Source organism: Crocodylus porosus, unplaced genomic scaffold, assembly GCF_001723895.1.
Source record: "Crocodylus porosus isolate Cpor-Errol unplaced genomic scaffold, CroPor_comp1, whole genome shotgun sequence".
Classification (NCBI taxonomy): Eukaryota; Metazoa; Chordata; order Crocodylia; family Crocodylidae; genus Crocodylus; species Crocodylus porosus.
Genome location: NW_017728950.1, coordinates 21,567,939 through 21,579,281, shown reverse-complemented (window position 1 = coordinate 21,579,281; position 11,343 = coordinate 21,567,939). Strand labels below are relative to the sequence as shown.

The following is an 11,343-nucleotide window of genomic DNA, read 5'->3' as shown; positions in this document are numbered from 1 at the left end:
CGGACTAGATGATCTGCTCAGGTCCCTTCCGACCCTAGAAACTATGAAACTATGAAGCCCTGGCTGCTGTATGTGGTGCTGGACCTTGTCCCAGGCCCACTGGGGGGCTTGAGCTGGGCCATGGGCAGGTGCTAGGTGGAGCTGGGGGCTGGGCTGCAGCTGGCACAAAGGTGTCCAACAGTCCCCCACCGTTGCTTCCATTGCCCAGGCCACCATGGCAGCCTGCCACTCCTGGGCCTCAAGCATCCTCTCAAGGAGGACGATGTGCCTGTTCTTGAGGGTGAAGAGCCTGTCCTAGGAGGCACAGTCCTCAGTTCCTCTCCACTCCTGCTCTAAGTCCAGGGTTTGCCAGGCCTGTGAGTCTGCCAGCTGTTCCTCTACCACTGTGACCAACCAGGCCAGCAGGAGGGTGTGGCCCTGTGTGCACTGTTGGTGGAGGCAGCGCATACGGAGGTTGCTGGCAGATGGTGATGGCATCCTTGCAGGCACATCCTCACCAGCAGCTGGTGGTTCTTCCCTGAGTGCAGCTGCTGGACCTGCAGAGCAAGTACAGAGAGGCTCACTGGGAGAGTTTGCAATATTTCATAGAAAACATGGACTGCACTGAGGAGCTGTGTGCTAGCAGCCCAGCCTCAGATCAGGGGTCATGCATGAAACAGGTACCTAGGGACCATGGTAAGTTGGCTGGGTGAGCCGTCTGCCCCACTCCCTCTGCAGGGGCAGGTGGCCTATTTGGCACTTGGCACAGGCCACCTGTCTTCCTGATCCCCTACCCAGACCAGGGCTGGTTCCAGCCAGCACTTGCCACAGCAGCTTTGGGCCAACTTCCCTCCTTCTCCTCCTATGGGCCAGGCAGTTTAGTCCCATGGCACCAGGCCCACACTGCCCAGGATCAGGAAGTGAGGTGTTCCTGCCCAGCTGGGACATAGAGCTGGTAAGGCTTACCATATTTCCAGGTCCAAAAAAGAGGACACCAGAGGGGGGCAGGGGGAATATGATGGTGGGGGACAGTGACATGCCAGTGCCCTGTCCCTGCCCATTCTGTTGCCCCTCACTGACAAGCCCCAGCCCCACCCCAACTCTGCTGTCCCTCACTCCTGAGCCACTGACCCCAGCCCTGTCAGTGCACCTCACACCCAAAAGCAGTACCCTGCCCCCCACCTCCCTGCTGGTGCCCCTCACTCCCAACCTGCAGCTCTCTGGTGCTGCCAGTGCCCCGCACACCCAACCCACAGTTACCTGCCCAACCCCATGCCCCTCAATCCTGATCTGCAGCCCCATGCCCCCTTCCAGCCCTGCCAGTGCCCCTCACTCCTGACCCACAACTCTCTGGTGCTGCCAGTGCCCCGCACACCCAACCCACAGTTACCTGCCCAACCCCATGCCCCTCAATCCTGATCTGCAGCCCCATGCCCCCTTCCAGCCCTGCCAGTGCCCCTCACTCCTGACCCGCAGCCTCCTACACACCCAGCCCTGCCAGTGCCACTCGTTCTGGCCCATAGCCCCCTGCCTCCTCAGCCCTGCCTGTGCCCCTCACTCCCAAATCTCTGTGCTCCGCTCCCTGCTGCCTCAGATCACCCTCCTGCTGCTCCCACAAGCGGAGCAAAGCAAAATTACAAACTCAGCTCTCAATTGCACACACACCATGCTAGGCATTCTGGAAATTGTAGTTCTACCTAGCAGCAACCATACTGAAAACAGACCCAGGGAGGAAATCCCGGACATTTGCCTGTGTTTAAAAAACCCGCCCAGACAAAGCACAGGGGGGCAAAAAAGAGGACATGTCCAGGAAAGCCTGGATGTATGGTAACCCTAGTGCCCCTGCCTTCCTCCAGCGGCTTTCTCCAGAGGGCCCCTGGCTTGTGTAGCCTGTATCCCAGGCATGCTCCGGCTGAGAGTACCCTGGGCGTGCTGCAATGAGCTGTTAGAGTGGATTAAGGGGTGCCCAACCCACTATGCCCTGTTGCTGCTGATCACCATGGTGTCTAGCTTGGGTTCCTGAGCTTCAACAGTGCCCCAGGCCATCTCACACTTCCCTCCAACATGCACTGCTGCTTGGAGGGGTATCTCTGCCTATGCTACAGGTGCCTGACCCCTGTGGCTGGGGTGGAGATTTCTGCTGTCATTGATGAGTTTCTCTGTATGTGACAAGCCCCTGGCTGCCTAGCTGTGCGGGGTGCTGGCCACCCAAAGTTCTGCTCTGCCTCCCACTTCCCTGGACGTTGTGGGGGGAACTGCAGTGGGGAGCTCACCCAGGCAGGAGAAGGGAGGGCCCCTGGCTTCAGGCATGCAGTCTGGAGTGGGGTGGGGTGGGGTACAGGTGAGCTGGTGCAGGCACAGGTGGCTGCAGCACTCCCTTCCCCCCCAGCCTGTGTCCCAGTGCAGGGCTTACCGGATGGGTGTGGCAGGCAGCCCCATTGTCCAACTTTGTCCCTGCCAGCAGCGAGGTGGTACAGCTGCTTGCAGTGTCCTGCGGTGTAAAAGCACAGCGTCTTGCTGCCCACACAGCGGGCCTCTCTGGGGAGGAGTTGGAGCTGCTCAGTACTGGAGTCATCCCCAATCTGTCCTCCCTGCTGGGGGTGCGAGTCCAGACTTGATGGGGCATGTGTTGGCCTGGTCTCCCTGAGCTGCCAGATGAGGCCTGGGGCAGGGAGCGTGCCAGGACGTGCAGCTGGTGCCTTTGGGCCCTCCCATGGAGACTGCTTATCACTGCTGGGCCCTGGCACAGGCTCCAGCAGGCCACCTGTACTCAAATAGACACTGCAGTCAGAATGCAATCCAGCTGCCACATGAAGGGTATGGTCCTGCAGGCAGCCCCAGACCACTGGTTGTGGTCTGCGATGCAGGTCCACTGGGCCCACAGGACTTTGACCTAAAAGTGGCACTGCCACCCAGATCACTGGTGGCCGCATTCCCACACATGGGCTGCCACATCCTCATAGATGTGGGCATTTGACTGGCTGCTGTGGGCAAACATCCTCTGCACCTTGGTGTTGTCCAGACTACTATGAGGTCAGTCATCTCTCCCTCGGACCAGTTGGGGCCCCGAGACACTTCCTGAGGCATCAGGGAAGCTGCCATCACAGCTGCTTCCAAGGGCGTTGGGGCAGGGCCGTCCTGGCGGGGGGTAAATCAGGATGACTGCCCAGGGCCCTGCACTTTGGCAGGGCCCCACAGAGCTGGGCAAATCAGCTGCGGCCTCTCCTGCAGGGCCCACTTAGTGCTGGTGACTCCGTACTGCACTGCCGGCTTCGTGTTTGGCCGCTTGCCACCCCCCCCCGCCTCCCCCCACCCCACTTCCTTAACTGGCTTCTTCACATCTAGGCCCTGGCACAGGCTGATTTGCCCCAGGCCCCACACCCTGCTAGAATTGTCTCTGCCTTGGGGGCACAGGCAGAGATTCCAGGTGTCAGCAGGGCTTGGCGAACTTTGTTTTTTGCTGGTGAGTCCCGATGGATCTTGAGGTGCTGATCTCTTCTCTGCCCGGCCCCTGGCCTGACTACCTGGCCCTTAGGATCCCAGCCACCTGCTTCACTTAGCTTTCTCTTTCCCCAAGTCAGCCTGGTCCTTGCTAGGTCTTGTCCCGGCTCCTTTAAGGCTTCTTCATTCAGCTGTCTTGGTCCCATGTCTTCACACAGATTGCATAGTTCCTTGCTGCTGGTGCTCTCCCCTTTTCCAGGGGAAGCTAAATGCCAGTCTGTCTTCTAGCTTGTTCTTAAATTTCCTGACTGGCCCCAGGCCAATGAGAGCAGGCTCCTCCTGGCATGTCATCCTGGGCCTCCAGAAGAATACCCCTCTCCCAGATTGCCTCTGGACTCATTTCTTGGAGCAACAGTGGCAATGGGTGACTGGTGCCTCTTGAGTCAGGGGGGCATGTGCCCCCTCAGCGACCAGTCAGCGACTGTGGGGGATGCCCCTACGGCTAATCTCACTTACCAAAATTCAGCCACGGTGCTTCCAGAAATGCCCGCAGTCACTTCTGCTGGTGGCCCCACTCCCTGGCCAGTGCTTGTGCACCACCTGGGACCACGGCCGCTTCATCTGGTGGCCCTGCTCCCCAGCTGGCACTCGCAGGGGGGGCACTGTTGCTCCTGCCTGCCTCCCCTGCCAGTCACCTAAGCAGCAAGTGCAGCTGTCAGGGGATGCACCAGCGCTCTCAGAGGGTGTACGTGCACCACCGTGCACCCCTTATACATTGCCACTGACAGTGGCTAGTGGGTGCTAAGCACCTGACAATTTGTTCAGTGGGTGCTTGAGCCCCGGAGGAGCCATGGAGTCAGCACCTATGGGGCTTGGCATGTGCCCGCCGCAGAGAAGCAAAGTGCCAAGGGGCTGGCAGCTGGTGGAACAGACCCTGGGGCCAGAGCTAGGGTGGTCTGTGAGCCTGCTGTGGCCGGCACGTGCCCACACTTCTTGGGCCCGATGCCCAAGGGCAGGCAGCAGCTGGCACAGGGCAAGGGGATCAGGCCAGGGGTCTAAAGGCCAGGCTGGGACAGCCAAGAAGTCCCAGTCATGTGGCTTCGCCCCAAGCAGGAGGCTAGCCCATTGCTGGTCTGGCTGACCGGGAGCAGATTTGTGCCCAAATTACCATCTGCATGTGTGCAGTTAACCTACTACCTGTATCTACAGGTACTAGCAAACTGCACAGTAAACTAATTTACTGCACAGTAAATGTCATGCACAGGTAGATGGTGACACTTTACTGCAAGTTAGCTTAGTCTAATGTGCAGTAAAGCATCTCATGTAGGCATGCTCAGGATGATGTATCAAATTCCAAAAGGTCCTTTGCACTAGCATTTCACATGTTGGTAATATTAAAATTTGCAGATGCCTGACACCTTTTGGATTCAATCCAAGAGCTGTCTTATTTCTTTACTGTCTTATTTCAAATGGTTTCCCCCAGCTGAAGTTCACACATTCTAATTACTGGTAATTCATGATAGGGAAGAGTATGATCTGATCTGAATTCAGCTGTAGCTACTGCTGTCTATGGTGACTGACTACTACTTTCTAACAGTGGAATAAGGCACTGTGATAAGCCTTACTCTTGTTATATTACTTTGACCAGAAAATAACAGACAGGTTCCAAGCATCTTTTCTTTGTCAACTACTACATGTGCCCTTCCCTTACCAGTTATGTATATATATATATATACACACAAGAATGCTTAGAGCCTAGCATTTCTTTCTACCACAACTGTATGTATTCTCTTAAAGACAAATTGCTCCCCAAAACAGGTTCTGAATTTATTCTATACACCCTTGACTAAAATTACAGGCATACCCCAATGGAAGACAAGTTCAGCGAGACAATTGGGTACAATCTGTCATCTGTGAAACAGGAATTAAGCTTAAAATGCCCTTCTTTACAGCAGTACCTGCAACAGTTTTGACTCCCATTACTATCTGGTTCTCTTCCAACTTGTGAAAACAGTGGACATTAATTGTCTTATTAGAGGGAATCAAATGTAACTCTCTGTCTCCATCTCAAATCCATTCTTGACTGCTCTGGAAGGTTTGATTGGAATGATTAACTGGGTAAAGAATTTGTTACTTGTAGGTCACTGTCTCAAAAGCAGCCAGTGTTACCACTAAGACATGTCACTGTTTGGTGACCTATAAGAAACGACTGGGTTGTCTCAGTCCAGGTTTTGGGGATGTAGACGTATCTTCAGAAAAACTATAAAAGTTGGTAGAAACTAGACTCATTAGTTTCTAGAAAAGCTAATGTATCTCTCTCACTCCTGCTATTTGTCCCAACAGTCATGTCTGAGGTACAGGGAGGACAAGCTAGGCTGACTGTTTCTAGTAGATAAGAGAATGTGGTCTCCTAGCCTGTAAAATCCACCTCTTTCATGACACAATCAACCCAGTTGTTTCTTCATTATTTGAAAAATTTGAGCCTAAAAAGCAATAATTTGGCTATTTCTTACCCTTAATATTCATAAGGTATCTGACATATTATGTATATTATTTACTAACCTGCGTTTTCCCATCTGGCCTAACCCAGGGCCATGTTCCACTCCGTTCCATGGCTTTTATCTTTGCATTCAGTTTGTGTGCAAGCAGGATCGTTAGGGGCATGCATTCTTCTGTTTCATCAGTGGCATAACCAAACATCAAACCCTGCATTAAAGAAAAAATGAAAAAGAGGCACTTATTTCCATTTTCTGTGCAGAGGAAGAGATATCAGTGCCATAGCATGTGGATATATTCTAAGGGCAAATTGCTTAGTTACACATATATCAGTCTTGAAGTGAAACTATCAGACAGCATTCAAGGTATTTCTTTGTTCTAGGAATTTCAGCAATGCCAGTGCCTGATTCTCAAAGAGCAATTTTGCCTTAAGAATCCAGACTAATTAGAGACAATGACAGAGAACAAGCTCCTGGTGTCTGCAGAGCTTGCATTCCCCAAATGACCTCTACAACGCCTTGCATAATTCAAAATACCACAGCAAATCTTAACAGCTCGTACTTGCTTGTGCTGACAACTTGATGTGCATCCAAGTCTCACTGAAATAAGTGCAAGTGACATTATTTCTTGACCTTTTTTGGCAGACAGTAGGGGCAATGTTTAGTTGTTCAAACTCACATGCTTATTCAAACTCATTTGCTCTATGAGAGCAAATGGAACAGATTGTAACATACACTGTATTCAACTAAATGTTTAGAATTAAGTCATATTACCTGATCCCCAGCTCCAATGTCATCCTCATTCTTGCCATGGTGAACAGCATGTTTAATTTCTTTACACTGTTGTTCTAGAGCTACCAACACTGTACACATCTTGTAGTCTAGTCCTAGTGAAGAAAAGTTGAGTAAAATAAAGACATGCCTTTTTTGTTTTCAAAAACTCTTATAAAAGCTTCACTGTATGTTGGTTCAGATTCTCAGAATATATTAGCAAAGATGCCAAGCTTTTGAGAAACAAGTATGAAGTGTAAAACACCGATTCTCAACCTTTTGAGACTCAAGACGTCCTTTGGAAAATGCCAACTCTTAACTTTCACTCATTTCTTAACTATAGAAAAATAACAGAGCAATTCCTCTGCTACAAAGAACTCAGGGAGACCACAACAGGTCAGCTGTGGCAATTTAAGATTTATTGGGGACCTGGGCAAATAGAAAATTGGAGGCCCAGCAGGGACTCCAATGTGGGGGGCCTTCCCCTCCTGGTGCTGCTGCTGTCAAAGGTGGGGCAGGCCTTCATGCCTTGTGGGGGAGGCTGGGTGGACCGGGCCAGGCTGGGGGTAGGGTGACACATGCTTCTCTCTCCTCCCTGCTTGCTGCACCCCTCCCTCCACCTGCCATGGCTGGAGCAGGGCAGAGCCAAGCAGGGCAAGGGCAGAAGCGGGCTGCTGACTGTGGGCTCAGGGCTATCCAATCCTGCTGCCTTAGCCCCAGGAGGCCCCTACCACCTGTGCATCCCCTGCCTGCCCAGCAGTGGGAGGCACAACTCGCTACCCCCATTGCTGCTGGACAGGCAGAGGGAGTCCCGGGGCAAAGGCAGCAGGGTGGAGAGCCCCAAGCCCACAGCAAACAGCCCATATCTGCCACACACACAAATATGGGGGGGTATATGCCCCCCCATGCCTCCCAGGAGTGGGGTGCAGGGCAAGCAACATGCTCCACAGAAATGCCTCAGCTGCACACAGACCCAATGTGCCTACTGCTGTCCCAGGTGGGGGCTGCTCAAGACCAGAGCTAATGTCCCAGAGGTGAGAGGGAGGACAGGGGTGCCTGCTTGCCACAGACCAGCTCCCAGGTCCCAGTGCAGCCGGTTCCTGGAGCCCTCACCTCCCCCATGTGGCACCAAAGGATGGAATGAGGGAGCAAGGGGAGGCCAAAGTACCTGCCAGGTATCTGCCACAGCCAGGAGTGGGTTGCTCGTGTGGCCTGAGACACTTGCCCCACACCTCCCCGCAGTGCAGCCAGGACACGGAGCTCTGCCTCTCAACCTGATCCACAGCTTCCTGCAGGCAAAAGCTGCTGTGCACTGGGATGGGGGTGGGGCAGGGTGGTAGGCCAGGTAAAGTCTGGAGAAGTCTGAACTGGGGGGAGGAGACAAGTGGCCCCAGGGGATGAAGCCGGGCTCTGCAGGTTGGGATGACTGGGGAGCGGAGGTCAGTGCCCTTCCACACAGTCCTGGCCAGCAGCAGAGACAGCTGCACGGAGCCAGGCTGGACTGCCATGCCCAGCCTCTGCTGCCAGAGCTGCTACCCTCAGGCTGGTACCACTCTGCACTCCCTTCTCCTGAGCTGGTCGTGTGCAGTGCAGATGGGCCCGGGGCAAAGAACAGGGGCCAGGAAGCACAACCAAGACCAGTAATCAGGAAGCTGAAGGCACACTTTGCCAGGTAGGGCATACCCAATACCTTGTATTCAGACAATGGGACACAATATACAGCCGAGGAATTAAAAATATTTAGCAAGTCATTTAGGCAAGCACACCGTTTCTGTTGCAGCTCTCCCCAGTTCAGCTCCAATGTGCCTCCTGAAAATGGAGATGCATGGGGTAAGGCTCTATCTGGTGACAATGGTATTTATCTCAAGCTGCCGTTGCCATGGGGTGGAACTGCACCATGCATCTCCATGTGCAAGAGGCATGTCAGAGCTGAATAGAGAAAATCTGCAGCAGAAACAGTACAACTGCCTATGCAATGTAATGCAGGCAGCACGCATTTCTGTTGCAGCTGCTTCTCAGTTTGGTTCTGACTTGCCTGTTGAAAACAGAGGTGCATGGGGCAGTTCTACCTGCCCCATTGGCCTGTTTCTAGAAAACACTGCTCAGGGTTGGACTGTGCTGGCTATGCAATCTAATCAATTAATGACACAAATAATTATAGCATAACATAATATTATTAGCTATATAATTATAATGTTTGTGCTATAATAATAATCATAAGATATTCATACTAATTTTTAAAACAGGGTTCCTCATAAATTTTGAAAAGTTCTGGAGGGGTTCCTTGAGTTTAAAAAAGGTTGAAACCACTGCTCTAACTGTTCAGGGAAGCAGAAAAAACTCATGTTTTTCAACTGCCGTGTCAGATTTAATTCCATAGTTCATCCAACCACAGGCATTTTTAAGTTATTTACAGACATACCCCATTGTCTAAAACCATTTAACTATGAAAGCTGGAAGAAAATATATAGACTTATCAATGGCTCTTATTCATGTTCCCCTGGAATGCAGATAGAAAGGCCATTTGGTAACACCAAGGAAAACATACTTGTGCCATATATATGGAAGGCTAAAGTAGGATGGTCACATTTAAGAAAATATTGTGGCTACTGCATTATATAAATTTTGGATACATATGGGGACATATTGTGGCTGTTACATTAGGAACACAAAATAATTCGTTTGCTTATGAACTTCAGGATTAGTCAAACCCAAGTACAAACAAAATCAGTTCTCATGCTGTTATAATATTAGTCATTTGCTTGCAGACTTCCAGAACCTCCTCATTATGTCATTTTCAATGCTCCAGTTCTACTGCTTTCACTTGGAAAAGTGTTCAGCACTTCCAAAAATCAGCCTCTTGTGTTATGCCACCTTAAAAGGCCCAACCTGTACACAACTGTGACCTATCCATGTCTATATTATCATTTTTAAAAAATTTTTATAAGGCAAGATATATCTATGGTGCTATTTTCCTGAAGATTACTACTGAGATGAATTTGTCGGTATGTGATGGGAAATGTTGATGCATGCCATGCCCACAATGCAGAAGCCTATTCTCACCTTTGGAAGAGTCATCATAGCCTATTCTCTTAAGAGTCTCCCGCACAATTTGCTGATAGTCTACTACAGCTTTGGAAGTGATTTCTCCACATAGCAAAATCATTCCAGTTTTTGCCACGCACTCTGTGAAAAAAGTATCAATGAAGTAAAATGAAAATTACTGATATATACATTTTGAAAGTGTATTTGGTTCTACAAATAATATGGAATAGAAATTGAGGCTGACTAGACAAAACACATTATGGAGTTGCATCAATTATTAAGTCTGATGTTTAGACTAATTCTAAACCTGTCTTCTTACTAACCACAGGTTCTTGTACACTGTGACACTTTGAGTTGGATCTCCTGTATTCTCCACCTACTTGAGACCATTCTGGCTGCCTGAGAGTCCCTGTGTAGAACTGGAATTCCTGAAAGTGCAGGGCAAGCAAAACTGCTCTGCCTGACCTCTGGCATAAACTGCCAGCCAAGAGGGGGCACATCAGAATGGACCTACATTTCAGCTATCACCAGTTGCTATAACACCCCTTTGGGCTCCTGGGGAGCCAAATAGATTATAGGCTTTTCAGACATGACTGTGTGTAGCATCATTCCCCTCCAGCTGCCTGTTACAGTCACGTTGGGTATCTTAATGTGGTTTAGGGATACTGTAAGGGCTGGTTTATACTACAGACTACATCCCCAAGTTAACTTTAAACAAGATAGCTTGGGTATCAAAAGCAGCATAGCCTCAACAGCCCTGAATCCAGCTGGGGCTAATTTATCCCATCACTTGACTCATACCAGGCTCCTTGCTGCTGCAGCTAGACCAATTTAGATACATAACCTAGCTTGGGTCTCAGTCTACAACACCAACTTCTGCAGTACTGATGAAGTGCCAAGGTAAGGGTGCTCACCTTTTGACCAAGAACTTAGGGGCTAGTGCAGGGGTGGGTAAAACATGGCCTGCAGCCTGGATCTGGCTTAACAACAGATTTGATCCAGCCTATGGGTAGAGCTGTGGGCAGAGCCAGCTGGTTCCAGAGCCCTGATGTGGAATCAGCCTCCAACTCACTGGCTCTGTCCCGCAGGCAGCTGGAGGCTACGGCCACCATGTGGTGTCAGGCAGGCAGGCAGGCAGGCAGGACTTCCACCCAGTGGCATCAGCCCTTGATGCAGCAGCATCATCTGCTGACCTATGCGGGATTTCCACTGCAGCAGGTGGGCAGGCGGCAGGATCAACTGTAGACACCACCAGCAGGTTCAGGAGCCCCAACATAGAATTTGCCAGTGGCATCTGCAGCTGACACTGCTGTCCTCCCAGCATGGTGGAAGCTCCCACTTGGAGCCCTTACCTGGAGCCTGCTGGCAGAATCAGTTCTGGACCCAGACTGAGCTTCTGCCTCACCGAGTAGGCATCAGTGTTAGCCGTGGCCACCAGAGGCCGATTCCGCATCAGGGCTCTGGAACCAGCTGGCTCTGCCTACAGCTCACACTGCTGTGTGTCCACCATAGTGGAAATCCCAGTCTGGGTCCACAGCTGAGCTCTGGGGTTCCTGGTGAACTACAGCTCTAGCTGGGTTCTGGAGAGAGGGAAGGGGACAGAGAAAGAGGA

The 11,343-nt window shown here is 51.3% G+C and overlaps 1 protein-coding gene across 2 annotated transcripts in view; it reads right to left on the bottom strand.

The window, feature by feature from the left end:
• LOC109323469 (S-adenosylmethionine synthase-like) overlaps positions 1–11,343 on the bottom strand; it is a 41,274-nt gene that overhangs the window by 13,962 nt on the left and 15,969 nt on the right. For both annotated transcript variants that reach the window (XM_019555040.1, XM_019555042.1), the window contains exons 3-5: positions 9,750–9,872; positions 6,690–6,802; positions 5,983–6,126 (exon numbers count right to left, since the gene is read on the bottom strand). In XM_019555040.1, coding sequence (XP_019410585.1) covers positions 5,983–6,126; positions 6,690–6,802; positions 9,750–9,872 — 380 coding nt within the window. The remainder of the gene's footprint in view (positions 1–5,982; positions 6,127–6,689; positions 6,803–9,749; positions 9,873–11,343) is intronic.